The sequence below is a fragment of the Dicentrarchus labrax genome, unplaced genomic scaffold (assembly GCF_905237075.1).
Source record: "Dicentrarchus labrax unplaced genomic scaffold, dlabrax2021, whole genome shotgun sequence".
NCBI lineage: Eukaryota > Metazoa > Chordata > Actinopteri > Moronidae > Dicentrarchus > Dicentrarchus labrax.
In genome coordinates this window covers 8,487,552-8,509,245 of record NW_026136718.1, presented here as the reverse complement: position 1 = coordinate 8,509,245, position 21,694 = coordinate 8,487,552, and the positions used below count along the sequence as shown (strand labels likewise).

General features: G+C 37.9%; 1 protein-coding gene across 3 annotated transcripts in view; it reads right to left on the bottom strand.

Annotated features, from left to right (window-relative positions):
• The window catches only part of lepr (leptin receptor), a 43,528-nt gene extending 22,843 nt beyond the window's left edge, over positions 1-20,685 (bottom strand). For 2 of the 3 annotated variants that reach the window (XM_051376159.1, XM_051376160.1), the window contains exons 1-2: positions 3,963-4,221; positions 938-995 (exon numbers count right to left, since the gene is read on the bottom strand). In XM_051376159.1, the coding sequence (XP_051232119.1) occupies positions 938-995; positions 3,963-4,002 (98 nt within the window). In that variant the 5' untranslated portion in view covers positions 4,003-4,221. Of the gene's footprint in view, positions 1-937; positions 996-3,962; positions 4,222-20,587 lie in introns of those variants that run through there. The other variant, XM_051376161.1, reaches the window with a different exon arrangement.
• Positions 20,686-21,694: the final 1,009 nt, after the last annotated feature.

The following is a 21,694-nucleotide window of genomic DNA, read 5'->3' as shown; positions in this document are numbered from 1 at the left end:
AATTTCCTTTAATCTTTCTAAATTCAAACTGATGCACTGCAAGAAAATAAAAACTGAGAAACGCGTGATCTTTAGCAAATAACGCTTTTAAAATGAGCTGGAAATGAGAATAAGCTCTGCACGCTGTGCATGACATAAAAGAATAACAACAATCCAAAGTTAATGACGTAAAAGAATGAATTACTATCTCCAAATCTGTCAATGATTACAAAGGAACTGGATTTGTGTTGAGACTGAACAGCTCAGTGCCGGGAACAGTGAGTTTGACAGTTACACAGTACCGTGGAAGAAGGGATGGACCAACTTCTCTACAGAAATAATTACTCATCTGTCATGATTTCTGTGAAGCATCGCGACACAAGACACTAGTCAGTAGTACCACAGCTCCAAGTAGAGGGTGTGGTCTACTTATGTCGTACCTTGCTCATCCTAAAGCAGCAGTTCTCAATTTTTGTGTCTTGTGCCCCCCTCACATCCCTGTGAAATGAAGTTTGCATTTGTACTACTACTTGGAATGGCTAAAGCCGGATGATTTATCTATTACTCTGAGTTTGCAGTTTCACTCTTAATCGTACCTAGTGATGTTCAGCCGCTGCAAGTGACTCAGTGTCCCTAGCAATCATAGCTGGTAGTTTATTGTCCTATCCTATTTGTCTTTCTCACATTTTATGGTTATAATGCAAGAAATCATCAATTGCATGTGTTGATTTACAATCATGAGCAACCCAATTCCACAAAGCACTTTCAAATCCATCCTTTGGGGGTCGGGACAATGTTGATGTTATAAGAAAGTATTTTGTATTTTGAAAGTATCAAAGAAGTATTTTGAGACCGAACAACATCATTCATTGGTCTAAGGGGGATATTGCTGACTGTAACTGATCAAATTCAACTCAGTTTAGCAATAGCAGATTAGTCTTTATACCAAAATACTTACATTGTAGTGGTCATAGCATGAGCATGGCCTTGCAGGGATTTGGCTGGGGTGAATCTCACTGAGGAGAGAAAGAGAGGTTTTCAGAGGCCTTATGAGGTGATAATACATAAGGATTTAAAGCAGTGCAAGTCAATTCTGGCTCCAGCAGGAAGAATACCTGTGTCATGATTGGAATAAAAATGTGTAACACATTAGAAAGATGAAAAATACTTCAAATTCTTGGCAAAGGCAGAGCCAGACAGACTGCAAAGGCATTTTTTTCTATTTGTGGCATTAATAGACTTTCTTCTCTTCCTGATAAGAGCACCTTTCCAACCTTCTGCAGTTCATGCATGAGAAAAGCTAATTCTGGCACTGAAGGAAGTCCCCTTACAGTGAGATCACATTGTTATTTTTGGTTCCAATTGTTTTTTCACCATTTAAAATCCAACCTTCAATTCTCTTCTAGGCATTTTTCACAATGAAAATGTTTTCTCACTGACTGATTTATGTGTTTCTTTATCTTCACTGGCAATGCTCTTCATTATAAAGCTCTCTTCTACTCGTTGTGGTGCTAAACCAGAGCAGCAAGGCGATACATTATTACAGTGTAACTTCACACAAGCCAGTGAGCACATCTATTAATACACTGATACACTGATATGCGAGACCAACACAAACACAGCATGCAGCAGCATGGACAAGCTTACGTGGTGTGTGTGTGTGTGTGTGTGTGTGTGTGTGTGTGTGTGTGTGTGTGTTTTTTTTTTTTTGTGTGTTCGTGCCAGGAACCTTGTGTTCAGTTTGTGTGTAATAAGGTGATCATTTGCAAATCAATCTGTAAATGTGTACTCAATTTTGTCGATGTTTAGAAGAATCTCTCGAAGTGTATAATCTGTTTATGTCTATGTGTGTGTGTGTGTGTGTGTGTGTGTGTCAGTGCACATGAGCCACTGGAAACAAAAACAGACTGGACCAGAGATCGTATGTCACCACCCCTAGGTGTTCAAAACAAAGCTTCAGCATCAATAGTACCTGGGACTAGTAATGCTCTGTCATTACTCTCTGCAGCACTCTGTTATCACTTATCTGTAAATACAGGCAGGTAGAAATGTTTTCCGTGTTAAGGGTGGGGCCAGTCATTCTGCATAAAGATAGCTGATTGTCTCGTTCTCAGGTAGTAAAATCCCAATGCTTTGGAAATCCAAAGCGTCACATCTGATCATCATGAATGGGACCTGTTATGTTGTGTGGGCCGCTTTGTTTGTTTCCCATTTACCATAACCCAAAGCGTTGGTATTGACGACTTGGGAAAGAGTCTTTTCCCCACACTTAATGTTAATCTTTGAATGGGCTGGAAATTCGTACCTTGTATCTTTATATAGTTTTATATGGTGGACTATTACAAAGGACAAAAAACTTTCTTCAATGTGTGAGAGCTCTTTTTTTTTGTACTTTTATACAACTGTACAAGTGCTTCTTACAGTTTCAAATTCCTGAAGGCAGAAATGTCAATAGAAGCCTCAGGTTTCAGACCCAATTTAATTTGCATGTTAGATGGAAATAAGCAGCAACCGAAGATCCTTATTTGCACAAAAAACTTTTTTTTTTAAATGGTTTCGTTTTCATATCATGATATTAATGATATTTTGATATAATACATCGATGCAAAAAAAGAGGAAATCCAGCATTTCCACAAAGAAATCCTGCTCACTGATTTGAACCACTGAGGTTTCAGAGTATGAAGAGTTTACACGATGTCTGACTAATTTATATCACTTAGTAAGCAAGTGGTGAAATGAATGTTTTATATGACCTGTCTTCTCATAACAGTGAGGTTGAGTTAGGATTTAAAGCTTAACCAGAGTCAACTGTTGGTTTACCAGATTTTTATGATGCAAAACCACAGAGCCATAACATAATCATATGCATCCATTAATGCGAGCTCCAGTCTTACTGCGCATAAAGTGCTTAGCTCACTGTCAACAAAACTGCCCTGAGTCAGCCAATGGATGCTCCAAAGTCACCCAGGATGGGAGACCAATCTCCAGGGAGGATATGAACAGAAAAGAGCAAACTAACAGCAGCCAAACATTTAATCAAAGCAGCCTTTGTTGTCTTATAAAAACAGACGTCAGTTCTGACAAGTTGTTAAAAACCACTGATGCATATTAAGCTCAACACACAGGTAAAACCAGACCTCACTAAAAGAAGCAGCAACAATGTATTATTCCCCTCTTCCTATAGTAAAGTTGCCAGGTGTTTTCCCATGCTTCCTTATCCTCTTTGGAAACAATTAGTCTAGATCAAGACAAATCTGAAACTATTTTCCACATGTAAGGGAAGCTCTGCCCCTCTGTTCCTCGTCCTCCGAGGACTCCACCTCGACCAAATATTCATCCTGGTCTGACTCACTCCCTGACAGTCTGAAGCTGCTCTGAATGGAGGCGCGCCGGGGCTTGTCGCCCCCCCCCCCATCAGGAGCAACAGCAAGTTGTTCCCTTCACTGTTTCCTAAGAAAAGTGTCGTTAAATAGCCATTTGCAGTGGTTATTCTCCTCCTGACACTTTTCCCAGGATGAAAAGTGCATCACGAACAAGAGAAAACAATATAATAAACTGTAAGCATATTAAAACAATATATCTCTCAATGGAAAGAGAATAAAAAGTTCAAACTCACCAAAAGTCAATGCACTGCACGTTCCCATCGGGAAAAACACCAATAAAGTATCTATCTATCTATCTATCTATCTATCTATCTATCTATCTATCTATCTAAATGGAATAGTTGTACAACAGAGTATCACAGCACATTTGTAAAGAGCTATAAGTTTGGTCCCGAAATGACAGAAAACCCCACAAAATAAATCAGGAGTGAAAAACATTCAAGCTGTCAGTTTGACACATGTGGGTGAGTAATTCCCCACCTCTGTGTGGAGAGAAATGGGTTCTGAAAGGTCACCGGTTCTGACTGCAAAGAAATATCATAATTTGATTAACAAAGGCGTAAAAGGTGAGAATTAGTAACAACGAGAGCGGTTCCTTACGTGGAAAAAGAACTCTTGCGGTTTCGTGTCCAGGGGTCATTCAGGGGAAGTTTAAAATCCTCAGTGAAGATCTGTCAGAGTTGCCTTTCCATTGTTGAGTCTGAGTTTGATTCCTCAAACAGAAACGCGTTTTCTTTCTCTGTCTGTCTCTTTCACACACACAGACACAAACCGACACACACACGCACACACTGCAGCTGTCTGACTGACGTGAGCACCAGCTGAGCCTCCCGGCGTAAAGAAACGAGACTGAACACCGGAGCTGGGACGGAGGAGGGAGAGGCTCTGACAGACACAGCAGCGGCCAGCCCACCGTGAGGCGTTCACGAACACCTCCGGAAATCCTACCACTTTGGTTGTATACGTAAGCCTACTTCAAACCACCATTTGTTTGGGAATAAAAAACTGAGTGGTGGAATGTAACAAGTAGCCTAATGTACTTCAGTACACTATTGATGCACTGTAGTCCAATACGTATATACTTCTACCCTAATACAAATATTTAAGGCTACACAAATAATCAAAATATTATTAAAATTGCAATACGGCCAACTGCAATATCCAAATTGCAGAAGCTGCAGTTTTTGTGTGTGTGACAAAACAGCATTATGATGAAGTACTGTAGTGCTGCAGAGATGCCCTGGCCTACAAATCGTGTTCTCCAGATGTAAGAAAACATGTAGCAAAAGTTACATCTTCATGATTTTAATATGTTTTTTCAGTTACATTAAAAATTATGATGCAAAAATGATCTTTACATCATCAGGCAACTTTTATCTATCATACATAACTAGTAACTCTGCAGATTGAGACTTGAAATATGAATCATCTTATGAACTAGGATACAATGTAATAGAATATTCAACAGGATAGAAAATAGTTGCTAAGCATCAACCAACCACAAAACTTAAATTCTGATTATGTGTCAGCAGCAACATTAATATAAACATATTGTATTTTATAGCATCATATAATTAGCTGACAGAAGTTTACAGCTGTATGTAAGTAGGCTACTTTACTTGTAATCAAATATTTTTGCTACTTACAGTAAAGCATTTCAGTATTTCTTCTACAATGGAAACTTAAGGTTGCCTGGTTTTCATAGTTTTTGAATAAATTAGAATATTATAATATGTTTATCCATCCATCTATCCACAGGGGTGACGCCTATCCCACTGTACAGTGGGCGAGTGGATGCATACACCCTGGTTGCCAGTCTATAGGGCTAACACATGACAGAAAAACACAGTCAGATTCATACCTTCTGGCCATTTAAATGTTCAAAAGTATTTGTTTCTTGTTTTTTTGTTGCTCTAATTTTAAATGTTTGTCTAGAACGTCCTACTTGTAGCTTTGTTTGTTTTTAGCTGTCACCAAGGGCGTAACTTAAAATGTTGTTCCCTAAACATGCAAAATATCTTCCCCTCTTGATTTATTGTTCTCAAGCTGCATTTTTTACAAATAAGTGAGTCTGCAGCTGTGCACATTAATCTGTAGTGGTTACTCTGCTGGTAATGAATGAAGAAATACCCCAAACAATCTGTGGAGTGTAAGTTAGTCTGCACACTATGAAATGTTTCAAACATATCAGCTTTCTTTTCTTAACAAGATATTATTTATTCATTATTCAAATCTATAACAGTACACAACTTTCCAGGATTCCCAACAATACTTTGAAGTTTGACAGTGTATTGTTAAATATTATATGTCCAAAAATAGGTCAAATTACGTTGTGTGTAAATGTGCTGTTTGCTTATCTTTCAGTTTACAGTAGTATTGGGGATTGCCTCAGCCACTTATCATGAGCTGTAAGTCATGATAAATAGACTGCTGGCCCTGTGAAGACCAACACGATACTAAACTTTAATCAGCCCAACGTCTCTGTCTTCCTCTGAATATCACTCCCTTTTGCTTTCTGTATCTCTTCCTTCGAAGAAAAAAAAAGCTGACTTCTAGGGAACTACAGAACTGCCACTGTCTGTTAAAAACTACTCACAGATATTCCAAAATGTCTGTCATACACAAGTGTCTTGTATTTTATTTGTATGAAACAGGAGTCAACACTGCAGTCTGTTGGAACGGTGAACAAACAGAGGTGCAAACAGGCGTCTGCTGAGAAATTCTTTCTAAAAAGCCCACTGTTTTAGTCCTGGAAAAAATCTTCGTCCAGATGTGGATCCTTGGCCACACCGCTAAGTCAACCTACTTTTCCAAATGCAAACAGACGGTCCAGTCAATAATCAGTTATTTGAGTTAATTTGAATGGAAAGTATGTCTGTGTGGTTATTAACTACACAGGGAATTCCACATAGAAGAGTGAATAGTGAATGATTTTGTTGTCCTGGTAATGTGGCTTGATATTTGTGTGTCATATTTATATTATACAGTCCATATTTCCCAAACTTTTAAATTCCATGACACACCGGTTTTAAAATACAGAACACACTGTATTACTGTAGTGCTGCCTGGTGTCTATACAATATTGTCCTTCAGATTATAGCTTTAATTTTCACGTGTTGAGCAGAAACAGAGGTGAAACTCAGCATTTTAGAGGAAAACGATGGTTTGTTTCAATGGAAAACACAGCTGATGTCAGTAAGATGAGAGTGAAGGTGGACATTTACAGAGACATGGATAAATAGGGCATCATTTGTGCTTACAGCTTATCAGTGTTTCACACAGGCTGAATATTTACAGGTGGTGTTGACCTTGCGAGCAGCACTTGTTCACAAACTAAATAATGATTGCAAAGACTTTAAAATCCATTTGCACTTTCAACCACAATTAAATATAGAAAAAATTACAGAAAGATTAGACAATCAATGGATGTGCTGTCCGAAAGAATGTAATGTATTTACAGTTCTAATGACATGTGACACAGCACATTTACACATCTAGTTAACGAGGAAGAATCATTTACAAATGCTTGTTTACTGCTGTTTGTTTTCTTGTGTTTTGCACAGTAAAGTAGCTCTCTTTCTTCGCTCATGATTATAACGAAGATTCCCAACACATCTGGCTGCTTGTTTTCTGTGAATAGTTGTCTGCATGGGTGTAATGGGATTAAATATAATATAATACAGCAGTAAGTCACTGGCTGCCAGACAGATCAGAGACTTTGTGGAATTATGGAAAGTTTCATATGCGAGTGTTTGCAACAATGATTGTTTGAATAAGTGAATATCGTAGTGAGAAGCAAATGGCGGATCTATCAGCAGGCGTGAGAGGTAATTAAGTTGTTCATTTGACAATCCCACATCTGCTGTCTGCTGCTGTATGCTGTCATTGGACAATGCGTACTGCAGGAGTTTTGGTTGTCAAAAGACACAGTGTGTAAATGTTTGCGTTGTAGAGATGTAAAATCAGTACATATGAGGTCCCCACAGTGTAAACCATTAATGTTAGGGATTAGACATTTCCAAATTATGACTAGGCTAAGGAAAGACTTCAGAAAATGTATGTACACAGTACATTTCCTCACAAGTCACATTGTGGGGAGAAAACTCCAGTCCTCTCATGATAAACCATTTATTTTAGAGCTAGACTTGGTTTAAGAGTTAAGGTTATAATAGTATTCAAGCATCGGGTTTATACATTGTATAGCAGCTGAGAAGCAAGGAACACGCCCGTCCATATCAAGCTTAATATATCTGGATATTCACACACACATTTGCACCTATGAGAGTTTCCAATTCATCTAACCTGCGTGCTTTTGGACTGTGAGAGGAAACCGTAGCACCTGGTGGAAACCAAGGCACACATGGTGAAAACAAGCCAAAAAGACCTTCTTACTGGGTGGCAGCTGTGCTAACCACAAAGCCATTATACTGCCCAAGTTGGAATTACGACTAGGCTGAGGTTATGTTAAGGTTAGGCAAGGTTTGGGTAAGCCTTCAGCCTGCAATACAATGCCCTCAGTAGTACAGGTTTTTGTGTGTGAGTGAGCCACAGAGAGAAACACTGCCGCAGTCACTATCAAACTTTATGACGTAGAAAGGGTGCGTCATTGTGTGCTTGCATAAATTTGTCTGCGTGAAGAGGAGGCAGTTCATTTGCAAATGGATTTCCTTGATCTGCGTCATGATGGAGACGCATCCCTTAAATTTACAACCCACTGATTTTTATAGAGATGGATTTTGCTCATTACTGTCAGCAGCCTGGTACTATGCTGAATGTTGTTGTGACTGTTGGGGATTAGCAGCATCTCATTTCACACTCATCCTATATCCCTTCAGGGGAGCAGAGAGTGTTTTTAAAGAAAACAGTATACAAAAGTAAAGTGAGTCATGTTATTGCCACATGACTAATTGTTGCAAACTTGTGCCAGAGGATGGATTGGTAATGAACTGATACTGATTAAAAATTTAGATTTATAATTTAATTTTAAAAATAATGTATTCCAAAACATAACACATACTGTATGATTGAACATGACATTCTGATGAAAGAAGCAGAAAAATACTTTCTGATGGATGGGAATTATTTGTAATAGCGGAAAAATGCAGACATTCTTATTCAGACATCTGCTTTCAATTCCTGTGTCTGAGAATAATTTGAATTTTTTCACAACACAGCATTGAAGTGATACCGAAATATGAGATTTATAGCCTACTGCATATAAAACAGAGTTAAAATGTAAGGTTCACTGATCAGACAAGAATGTGGGAGAGAGCGTGATCAGGGGAAACCACCTCAGCAGCAGCAGCACCACCTACAGCATGCATTCAAAATGAGGAGATGACATCATTCCCACAAATGACATCAGCCCAACCTGTGTGCAAGAATGACATCATCCTCTTGGTACGTAATCCTCATGCAAAATAAATAAATAAACAAGTAAGTAAATAAGTAACAAACAATAGTCTACTTCCTTGATTCACTGTATAAATGACACAGCTTTATTTATTATTTTATTTATATGTTTTCACTTATTTCTTGTTCTACTCTATTACTATTTTTAAGTATTAGAGTTCTTGTGATGTCCATTTCGCCTATAAAATAATGAATTGGGTGTTACAGACCCAGTATGGACATAATTAATGACAGCCAGAGTCAAATTTCTTCTATGAGTCAGCATACTTAGCCATTGTTGTACTATATTTGACAAATATCATCCATTTGACCCTTTAAATGCCAATAAACATATTTGAAAATACTATTACCCAGGTTCAAATAGTCATGGGTTAAATAGTCACTGTCAGACCATCTCACCAACAGCAACACGACATCAGTTCATCATCATTATTGACATGTCATCATTGCTTAAGGGGATGATTTGACAACAGAGCTAAACAGTGTCATCACTGTGGTAGATAAGATAAACTCTTTACACTGTGTCAACATTATGAGTTGACTGTTACACCCTGCAGTGTAAAATGTGAACACAAGTCCAACAGGGAAGCCGTTTATGAATAATTAATCAGATTCTGTACAGGAGAAAAAAAAAATCCTTGGGGGAGGAGGGATTACATACCAAGAGGATGATGTCAGATTTGCAGACTGGTTGGGATGATGTCACTGAAGGGGATGATGTAATCACTTTATTTTAAATACATGTGTGATTCTGCTGCAGTGTGAACCTGCTGTTTCACATGCAGAACAAACCTCTGTGATCACTGAAGGATGTGATGTAACTTGATTATAAGTAATAAGTTGAATCTATCACTGTAGTGCACTTCTGTGAAAGCAAGGTAATAAGGTCAGACAATGGGCCATTGTTAGAGAGCATTCAAGCAATTTCTTTTCTTTCAGGATGACGAAGTCATGACCTGCTCCACTCCGCTTCTAACTGGATTACCCTGACATTCCTACCCTAACCGATCTCGCCTCTCATGCTTAAACCTAACCAACCAAACCAATGAACACAACAAGTACTGGCCAATCAGAGCCAGATTAGAAATGACTTCCCCACCCTGGGAAATAAAAAAAAATGGACTGCAGGAATAACAGAAGCCAAAGGCATTATGGTGTTAGTTTGACTTTTTGGAAACATACCTATTTACTTTGTTGATTAGTCTTAGATGTGAAGATTTATACCACTGTAATGTCTGTATGGTACATATGAAGCAACAGCCAGCAGCCAATTAGCTTAGCTTAGCATAAAGACTTAAAACAGGGAGACACAGCTAACCTGGCTCCGTCCAAAAGTAATTAAATCTCTAAAACTCACTAATTAACACATTACATATCATTTGTTTGATGTACAGAAACCAGTGTAAAAACTATCAGTGTTTTGTGTTTTTTGTCTTTGTCCTGTCCCAATGCGGTACCTTGATATTAGATATAATGTAACTACTATCTATTGTATCTAAAAACAGTACAACTGTTGAATTCTTCCTTCAATCTTCCTTCAATCTCCCACCCGCTCCACACAACACTGGACAAGCTTAAGAGCAGCTTCAGCAACAGACTCATTCAACCCCGCTGCTCTAAGGAACGATACAGAAAACCGTTCCTCCCCACTGCCATAAGACTGTATAACTCATCTGCCTCTGCCAGATCCACAATTACAGAACTGTACTAAATCATGTTGATATTATATATCATATTTATACAATATATTATTATTATATTAATAATATTTTTATTATTATTATTATTACTATATTACAATACATAATATATTATTTATTGTATGTATATCTTTCTTGTATAGTCAAGTATCTATTGTACATATGTTATATATCATATCATGTCTTGTGTATATATAGGTGTGTACATATTATATATACATATTATTATTATTATTATTATATACTGTTATTAACAATAACACTACCTTCCTACCTTCATATCATCAGTACTATTACCACCATCTTCTTTGCACGTTACCTATCTATTTATCTTTTTTATCTTTTCTACCTCAGTACTATTATCTATCTATTAGTCTATTGTTGTATTTTATTGTATTGTTGTATTTTATTGTATTTAAATGTACCTGGCTGCTATGACGACCCAATTTCCCTTCGGGGATTAATAAAGTCTAAAATCTTGAGTCTACAATATGCTTTCTGAATGAAGTTGGCTGGATATCTTACTGCTTAATTCGGACCAGAGAGCAAGTCTAGCTCTCTTTTTTCCTCACCACTTACTACTTACAGATACTAAAACATATGTAGTGGAGTAAACTATCACAAGCACCTCTGCCTTCTGTCATCAGCACCAGTAGCTGATGTTAGGATGTTCACTGGTGTGCTGATGTCTGAAAACATAAAGTAGGTCAGCCTCCTGGTGCTGATTTTCCTTTGGGAGGAGAGGCCAGAGTAGCACACAATTGCTAGTTACCCTCTGCAGGGTATGTGTTGTAGGTAAATACAAATGTTCTGGTCTCTACATTTATTCCAACTTTTCTAATATGTAAAGTGGAGCACAGCATGTGCTTTATGTGTATCAAAGTTTGTCATCTTCAGTTCCAGAATGCCAAAAGTTAATATTGAGGTATAAAAAACAACTTATTGATCTCACCTTCCTGCATAAGTCTTTAAGTCAGCTGGATTTGTTTGGACTTTTCATCTCTTCAAAAAGCTGCACTGTAGAGATTTATAGTCCCTGTTTACTGGAATACATTTTCATATCTGGCCTTGCCTTGAATTTTCTTACTCTGAACATGTGAAAAAAAAATTTCTGTTGTGTTTCCTGTAGCTAGAATATTTGTACTATCAAGCTCTGTGTCTATCAGTGTTGGGCAAGTTACTTTTAAAAAGTAATTAGTTACAGTTACTAGTTACTTCTTCCAAAATGTAACTAAATTAGTTACTCAGTTACAAATTTTTAAAGTAACTAGTTACTTTAGAAAGTAACTATTGCGTTACTTTCAAGTAAACTTTTGACCGCACCTCCACCCCTCTTTAACGGAACTTAAAATACATGTGCATGTTCAATTATTTATGATAAATCTGTTCTAATGTTGCTGTGGGACAAAGTGAGACTAGCCTCCAAACAAATGCCATGTATGTAGATGTTATGTTTATATAGCGGATCGATACAAATAACACAATAGATGTTTTGGAACTTTTGATATTTATTGCCCCTCAACAGGCCACAACTGGGCAAAATTAAATTATGCTTGTTAAGCACTATACCAAAAATAATTGACAAATATATACACTCTTTGTGGTGCAAATAAAAAAACACTTCAGACAATTGGTAGATATACTGTACTTCAAGTATTTTCTTCCTCAAAAAAGTAGAGCAGTGTAACAATATGAGGTGCTTTCAATCTAACTGAAAAGTACAATGTATAGCAAAACTAAGGAATACAATATATAAACAGGTAATACATACGAAAATAAAAATACATCTCCATAAAAATAAATCTCTTTCTCTGGTGAAAAATCTCACTTCAAGAGGCTGCAGCCAGCCAACAAATACATCTAAATTAAATTATGCTCTTTAAGCAATGCACCTAAAATGGTTTCAAAAAATATATACACTCTTTTTAGTGCAAATGTAATAAGATACAGCACAACTTGCCATACCTGTCTCTCGTTAACTGACTCGCTTGTGTTGTTCGTTGTGTGTCTGAACTATGCGTGCTTTCGCAACTCTACCTCGGATTGGCTTACCATGAAATTTTACTCAACCTCAGCCAATCAGCAGCATTTATGCGCTTGTGTCGTGCACTGCCCACTAACCAAGGAAGAACAGTAAAAAAAAAGTCTTTGCCTCTGGGCTCAGAGATCTAGTTGGTCTGATGGAAAAAACAGCTTCAATTATAGTAATTTTTGGCAGTAACGGTAATGGCGTTATTAAGATGGGAAGAGTAATCAATTAGACTACTCGTTACTGAAAACCGTTATTTATAACGCCGTTATTCCCATCACTGGTGTCTATGTACTGGACATCCCTATTTACATTGGCCTAATGCCCAGGGTCACACTATGAATATCCTTGTTTTTGAGAAAGGCAGCAGCACACTGGGACTGAGGCCTGTTGAGCAGAGGAAAACATGGAAGTGGACCAGACAAATACCTCTCCCTGTCCCCAAAAGCTAGTCACTACATATGAGTTTCAGTCTGAGTGCACATGCTTGTTAAGGACATTGACTTCATCAGCATGTGAGCAGTAGTGCATACTGACAAAGTTTCAGTGTAATGTCTTTTCCAGAGCACAGCTGTATTACGTGTCTCCTCAAAAGCTACGCCCGCTGAAATACAAGCTGACCCTGCATTTTTCTGGTCAATGCAGTTGATTTCTATAACATGACACAGACCAATAGTTTGAACCCATCAGCCAGAAAACAATAAAACCTGCTGATGTCTGGGATCCAAAAACTAAAAGTTATCATGAGATTTCGGGAAATGAGAGCAAATACAGTGGTTATGTGAGGAAAGTACACACTGGACACAGTTCACCAATTGGTTATGTAACTACGTTAGGGCACTGGCAGTAGATTACATTTAGGCAGTTGACAGGTTCCTGAAGAGATGCTTTAAAGTCTAAATTTGAGATTCTGCTTTTGCTTTCTCAGTCTATTATTGGAGCAAGAATTGGTGAGATACATCAGCAGTATTTGTGTGATCAAGCAATCAAACTTTATTTGTATTGCACCTTTCATACGGGTTAGTGCAATTCAAAGCATTGCTTGGAAAAGCACCAAATGAAGCTATTTGAACTCAAAAACATTATATTATTGTGGCACATTCATAAAGCATTAGTTCTACAAAATGCAGAATAAAAGCCTCAGGTCAGGACATAAGATATGATGCACATTTTAGTTTAGAAAAATTTCCACTTTTATGGGAACAACAATGTGGTCTCTAATTGTGTCTGTTTGCCATTTGGTGGTTTTGGTTGGATTGGGTAGGTTTTTAATTGAAACTATTTGTTTGCTGTGGTTGAAAGCAACATTATGAGAGTGGTGAGTTAACCAAAACTATTCCGCTCCCATTTTAACAAGACAATCATTTTATCAAAAGAAAGGAAAAAATGGTAGATATGGTGCTTTTCCACTGGTCGGTGGCTGTTTATTGAATTAAGAGAAAAGATTTCCAATTGCAGAGCTGCACATGAGACACAGCACCTGCCAAACATCAAGTCCTGTGAGAAGAGACAGACGGAGAAAGTGTCAGAGAAGCAGAGGAAAAAAAGAGTGTGAGTCAAGGTGCCCAAACCACCATATGGCAAGAAAACATTTAAACCGTCCAAATTTACTGACAGTCAGAAGTGCTTTTTACTGTCTTTTCAGGAAAGAACAAATCCTTTTATACACGTAGCCTTCTCTCTCCCTTTTAATTCTTATCTTTTCTTCCAAAAGATTAGTTGATTAATTAGTTATATTGACACACAATGAACCAACAACAATATTGATAATTAATGCAGGTTTACATTTTTCATTCACTGGTTTCTGCTGCACAAATTTGAGGATTTTTGCTAGTTTTTTCTGTTAGTTTTAGACAGTTTAGGAGATTGTATAAATTAAGTCATTGAAAAAACAATCAAGAAATTGGTTAATATTAAAAAACAATCACTGCAGTTGCAGCCCTACTTTTCTATTTACTTTCACTTGTCCTTCCCTTCTTCAGTCCTCTTTCCCTGCCTGTTTCTCTCATGAAGGTTTGCCTGTGTGTCGCAACACAACTGGAGCTGAATTGGGGTCACACAATAAAGCAGCCCAACCACCACTGTGTGTGCACACAAACAGGTCTTTCAGCAGTAAACGAGGCAGCCACAGCTAATAGATTTAATGGTTCTCATTAATGACAATACTCATCTGCTGGCACAAAAACTGGCCTGAAAAACACAAGGAGCTTGTTGTTGGGGGTTGTGGTTTCACAACATGTGAACAACACATATTAGTGCCAGATGTGAGTGAATAACATCTGGTAGTGACACCAGCAAGACTTGAAGATGAAAGTTTGTGGGGTAATGTTCAGCATCAGATACCAAAGCAAAGGGCCTGAGGGGTACGATGAGCATTTCTTATTCATCTTGTGGTCCTTCCTTTCTTTCTTTCTACCTCTGTTTCTTTCCCACTCTCTGCCTTACGCATAAAAACACGTCAGCACAGTCTGCAGCAGTGTGTGCACTATGATGTGATGAAATGATATTACTACAATGACTCTCGGCTTGTTCCCTGCGCTGCCATAATCACATCATCAAAGCATCATAAAACCACAGTCACAGTCTCTCTCTGGGATACAATCTCCACCTTGTTTCTGCACACACACACACACACATTCAACTGCTCTGTCACTTATTCCACACCAAGTAGGTTATGTGCTCATATACGCAGCTATGTGCTCATATTGCCCCTCACTTTCTCCTTTGAGAAACGAGTAAAATTATATGGGAGTACCTCTCTTCTTTCCATCTGCCCAGGGAAAAGACACATATGGAAAGAATTGGAGACAAAGGCTGAAAGAGAGAACGTGCTGAGGTGTCCCAATGCCAAGCATGTGCGTCATCAGATTTTATTATCTAAAACTTAGTGAGCCATCCCATCCCAGCCAGCACAAAAAAGCAATAGCTAGGGCATCAAGTAGGTGACTGGTGGCAGATGGAGGCCATGTTATTGCTGTCTAACTGACTGCTTTGAAACCCATTGGAGTTTTAGAAGAAATGACAAGCGCATTTAACTAATTATCCCTCCCCACTGCCTTTGATGAACCATCCTGCATTCAGAGGGAGGAGAAATATTTCTCAGAGACTGGGATCTCCAAAATCCCAAATTACAATAATCATTGTATTTACTGTTACAGTGATCTTGTGTCAGTTTGCTGTCATTACAATGCTTTAGAAATTTGCTTGAAATTTCAAGTGGATTTAGATTCTTTTATTTCTGTTTTTGTAATTTATCTGCAAAGGTTGTGGCACATTAATAGGCTCAGTGATCAATAGTAGCACAGTAATCATATGCAGATTGAGGGTCTTCAATATAGCCAAGAGATTGGTGAGGCAACAAAAAACGCTTCAAAATGTCAAAATGAAAACAATGACAATGACAAAACAACAATTTCTCAGCATTTCAGCAAATTAGTTTTAAGTTTAAATCATTAATTAAGGTATAAACTCTAAAGAATCTGACCTGAACACAAGATTTTTCACAGTCTTCACTCTCTGTTTAACAGCCTTGTAACACAGACAGAGGATTGTATAAAATGTTCCAAAAAATATTAAGAAAACTCATTTCTGATTAAATATTCAAATGGAAATAATCAAAGTTGATCCAAATCGCTTGATTTACACAAACTTTCTGCAGTTACTGTTTTCACTATTTGGGTTTATTGTACAGTTTATCAGTTGTTCTGTACTGTTCATTGTTATGCATTGAATATATTATGAAATATCCACAAAATATGTCACTGAGTCAGTTTACTTAACGATAGAGAAGGGGCCCCTTGAGAAAGAAGTGTCGAGAACCACTGGTATATATGAGTGCTAAAGATCTATTTGAATCTGAAATTCACACTATTTGTGACAGACACATAATGTCACACAGTCGGAGATACTTACATCAAGCATTTCATCCTTTATAGCACATAGTTAAAAAGTTGAATTTCGTAAAAAAAGAATAAGCAATAACATAATACATCAACAACAATACCAAAAACATAGCACACAAGGAGGAGGTTGGGATGCTTGAGGGAGCTGATTGTATCAGAAGAGTTTTTAAAGCCGTATGTATAAATATGATTGAATGTAGTCACTATAGGCGGCCAAGCAACTGATGAATGCAGATGGTGAAGCACAAATGAAAAAAACTGATGCCAATCTACTTCAGTGCTATCCCTGAATTAATGCAATGCTCCATTCATGTCTTTACCAAGTCAAATTATATTCAAGAGCAAATGTATCATTTATTGTATATATGTACACTCATTAATGCTGTTATCATTATTTAGTTTTTGTGTTTCACCTCGCCCATAAAACAGCAGCTTTAGATGGGATATAATGCAGCGATTGACTGACAATAACAAACATGGGGGTTATAATGGTATATTTAATTTTAAAAATATACCAAAAAACGTCAACTTTGGAGAAATATTTTCTAAAAACGTGAAATTGTCCCTAAAACTCACATTGGTCTAATCCTAGTACACCCTAAGGACCAGAAGATATACCACCAAACAGACAACTATAAAACTGTCTTTTAAGCAAAAGATTAAGATTGTTTTCTGAAATGTGTTGGATGAATGATGATTGGCAGACAGTGGAAATGAAGAGAACAGAAAGAGAGTTTGGTTTCATATTAAGCCACTGGAAGTCTCACATTTCTCCATACTGCCCACAACTCCCCGAGCACCCACTTGTGTCTGTGTATGAGCTGATGTTTTCATTCAGCGCCCACTCTGCAATCTGCATCAGTCAAGCAACAGGCAGCAACATCCAGGCGGCTCTCTCTTTGAGTCATACCCCCGTTCTCTACCTTAATGTCCCACTGCATCACCTCAGCAGTGGAGAGAGCACAGTTTGGCACCTTGAACAATTCAAATCCTCTTATTTTTTTCTAAATGTCACGTCTGAGGTCATAAAGCCGAGCAGGGAAGCATTTGAAAGTTTCTCTCAGTGTTTTTCTGAATGAAAGTGTTCTGTTTGCTCTTCTAATCAAACTCCCCTGACTGAGGCCATAGAATCAACCACTTTGTTTTTGTTTATTTTCCATTCAAATGTTTTCCGAGCAATCCTGGTGTGTTTGAGTTGTTAATTTGCAGCCTGAAGCCATTATTATTAACAGTTTTTTGTATTTTCTTTCAAATAAAGCTGCTTCCTCATTTCAGTCAGCCTTAAGGGTTAGTGGAGACATTTCAGCTTTCTAAAGGAAAAACTCTGACTCTTTAAAAAAGTGGGATTCAAAAAGCAAAAGAGACTCAAACTGACAGTTTAACAAGTGTACTGTACATCCATACTAATGGCTTTATATTAGTTCATTTCTGAAAGAGTCTTGTTTGTCCGGCCTAGTTTTTCCAGCTTTCTGTTAATGCAGCTTGACCTTTCCAATGACCTACTCAGATCCAACAATGACTGGTGAGCACTGAGTCAGGTGTGTGCGTGTGTGTGTGTGTTTCTATGTGTAAATGCATGTGCATGGGTACATTTCAGTGTGTTTCCATGTTCCTTAATAAATACCACAAAAAAACAAACAAAATAATTAGTGCTAGAGAAACAAGAATGGTGAGAGTACTCGTGTATGGAGGATAAATAAATAGGTAAATAATAAAAAGGGCAGTGATAATGACAGAAAATGGAAAAAGTAGAATGGAAACAAAACAATGAATGAAACAAAATGGAGAATTTCATTTCAGTGGAAGTACTGGAAGTCTACCTGACGTAGATATTTTTTCAATAAATATACACATCTAGCTAGAATTTTTGCACTGCTGTACCTCTAAAAGCATTATAAACCACAAAACAACAAGGGAGAGTAGATTGTTGACACACAGCTCCAGAACATTTGGTCACAATAAGTTAATTTAACTTGTGTATGGTGTGGGTCCAAGCTGGTGATTCACAGGTGACCAGACAGACAAATGGACAGGGAGTGGGTTGAAATGGACATCAACATACTGCACCAAAAAGACGAAACACTCATGCACAGATATCTGTTTTTCCTGCAGGATGGAACTCAATAACGTTATAAAAATCTGTGTAATTTTAAAAATCCTGAACCCAAGGTCACTGTGGCATTAAATGAAATCTGTTGCTGGGGTAAAGTGCGGTCAGACCAAGCACACGTAGCCTTAAGTGGAAACTTTAAATGTCTGAATGCGAATGTCATGTGTTCATCGCTATATTAGCCCTTCCTCCAGCTCATGGTGACCTTGAATAGCAATAAGCAGGTAGAGTATAGAGAATAAATGGATGGACCTAGTCATTGATAAAAAGCTTTTTTTTCTTTCATTTCGCAATATCAGTCATTTTCCAAGTCAGCATCTGATTCTGTACCTGCAAAGAGGATTACTGTTTTCATGAGTTGAAGTCTAAACACCCCACACTCCCCAACACCAAATGCTCAAATACATTCCTGTAAGTTTTTTGATTTATTATCTAAATGGAGCAGTTATTTCTCTGTGTTCCCTGTTATCAAGAAAGCAAGTCATTTTACATAAATGTGCAGTACAAAGTATACAAAGTCTGAAATCTGCCCCCAAAAAATGCATAAACCATGTATAATGTAAACTGCCCTCCAGCTTGCTAAACCCCTCAAATTCCCAGAAAAAAGGACCTTAGTGTCGTTACTGGTACCTCCAGTCCTGCCTTAAGTGTGAACACGAAAATCAACTGGATTAACACAGGGTTAAAGAATCATTAACACTTTTATCTCCTGAGTAAATTCAGCCCTAGAGGTTCAATTGAGCAAACAGCACAGCACAGAAGCCCCTCATCACCATGGAGATCTCTGTGATCATAATCTCACCATTTGCACTCTTTGTTTGAATAAACCAAATGGTCAAACAGGCACCAAAATGCCCTCTGCAAAACGACCATAGCTGTTAGCTCTGACACAGACTAAAAAACCACAGTCTTTACCTGTGACAATCAATCACTGGACAGTCGATCGAAGCCAGGCTGGTCAACTTTAGCCCGAGGCTCGTCTGAAATGTGTCTGTGGCCACTGCACCTGATCTCAGCTCGCTGTTTTTTAGTGAAGCCTCAGATACTGCAGTCTGAACATAAGGTCTGTTTTCACTGTAGCCTCTTTTGAACCAATGCACAGAACCGAAATACATTAGAGTAAAAAGAAAGATTTTGCTTTTGATTGAAACGAGAATATTAACTTCATGTCAGTGTGTTAAAGGTATAGACATTTTGGAATATATGTTTATTTGCAAGCTTCCTTCCAGAAGCTCCACATTTTACTAGTGAACATATCTGTCAGCAAAACTCCAGGAAGTTTCTGCTTTTGTAGCCAAGAAATAGTCCAGCACATACCTTCTGTAGAGCCCCAATTTGTCACTTTTACACACAAGGTTTTATAGATGAAAGAAAAGCATTTTAATAAGTTAGCTTAAGAGGGGTTAGTAGATCTATGTTCGAACTTTTGAGAGCTCCAGGTTTCCCCATGCTTCCAGTATTGATGCTATTCTAGGCTAAGCACGTCGTAAGACCTAAGAGATTTTATTATTTTACTCTTGGAAAAAGAAAGAAAAAACCTGTAAAACTGTTCCTTCACATGTAGGTTTTCTAGGGACTTCTAAGTTTAAACATAATAAGTTAATAATAAGTACTAAAAATAAAAATCTATATATGTACATATGTATATACATACATCTCTCTGATTTCTAAGATACAAGACTGTCATGATATCTGTCCTCTTGTACTGCCTCATTAAAATTTAAAACAAATAATATAGAGGCGGAGGAACAATGTGCAGAGAGAAAGCAACAGATAGACGTTTTATCACAACAACAAAGAGTTCAGGGTAATTAATTAGAGAAAAGAAGACATTTAGAAACACTGAGGGAGTGGAAATAGAGAGACTGAAGAGAAACCACTTTGAGGGTTGCCTTGCTGTGATTATTGCCATCAGACTGTGACTCAGTGTTAAAACAATAAGAAAACTGACAATGTTTTAATTGGCAAGTCAGGTGTGAGTCACTGTGGGCAGCTTGTGTAGGGTGTCATTCATCTCACAGCTATTGTTCCATGTCCTATGAAATGTTGTATAATTGAGAAAAATTACTCACCAGCTTCGCCACACCTGCAGATCTCCAGAAGTACAACAAGGAAAATAAAGTTTGCCTTCCACCTGACATCCTGAACATTGTTATTAGACTGAGAACTGACATGTTGAAGTCCCACAGACAGAGAGCTTTATGAGGAGCACTGCGTCTCTGGGCATGAGGGGCTATTTCTGATACACGGTGTCAGAATACACACCAATCATCCACAACACCACACACAGGCCGGGATGTGTATGCATGTGTTCACACTAATCTACGTATCTGCAGGTGTGTGTGTGCTGTGAGTTTAGATGGGTATTAGATTTTACTGGATAACAGCCATCTATATTTATGTGTGCATGTACACTGGACTGAATGTGTATATTTGTCGCTGTGAACACAGAAGGATTTCAGAGAGCCTAGCGACAAGCTTATAGTCACCTCAAATTTTCCCCTCTAGTTGAGGTACAGAGGGGTTTTCTGTGTGTGTTTGTGTATGTGGCGAATGATATTTGATCCCATAATTCCTCTGAGTCACTCTAGCCAAGAGCTGCCTTTGAGTTGCAATGCCACGCGGTGTACAGCGGCCCCTTCCTTGATCACACTGATCCTGACCGGGCCAAACTAACTTTCTGGGATACAACCCTGCTTTATTATCACTGAGACAGGAAAATAACTCAATTTGCTGCAATTGTCCTCTTTTGGGTCACTTTGACCACTCCCATAATGTTGATTTCAGCTCTATTAATCAGCTGTTTTCAGTATAAAATCTATAAAAAACCCCACTGTACACTACCTGCCCAGCACCAAACAGACACAAACAGCAACCAGCTAGTAAACATAGTGGAGTATTCAGCAGCTAACGACACACAGAGCTGAAAGAGACTGAATATTAAACTTGAACCATTATCATGTGGCCAGAAACATGACAAATTGCAAATAGCAACAAACCCCAACAACAGTCATTCTATTTTCAAAAAAGGGTGTGAAATGCTTGTAAAAGTTATTATTATAGTGCCATTGTTTCTTTCCATCACAGCTGCAGTTACATTCAACCAATGCTTGTTTAGTGGCAGAACTGAAGGGGAGGCCACTATTTTTAAACTGCCAGTAAGATACTAAAACTCTGCT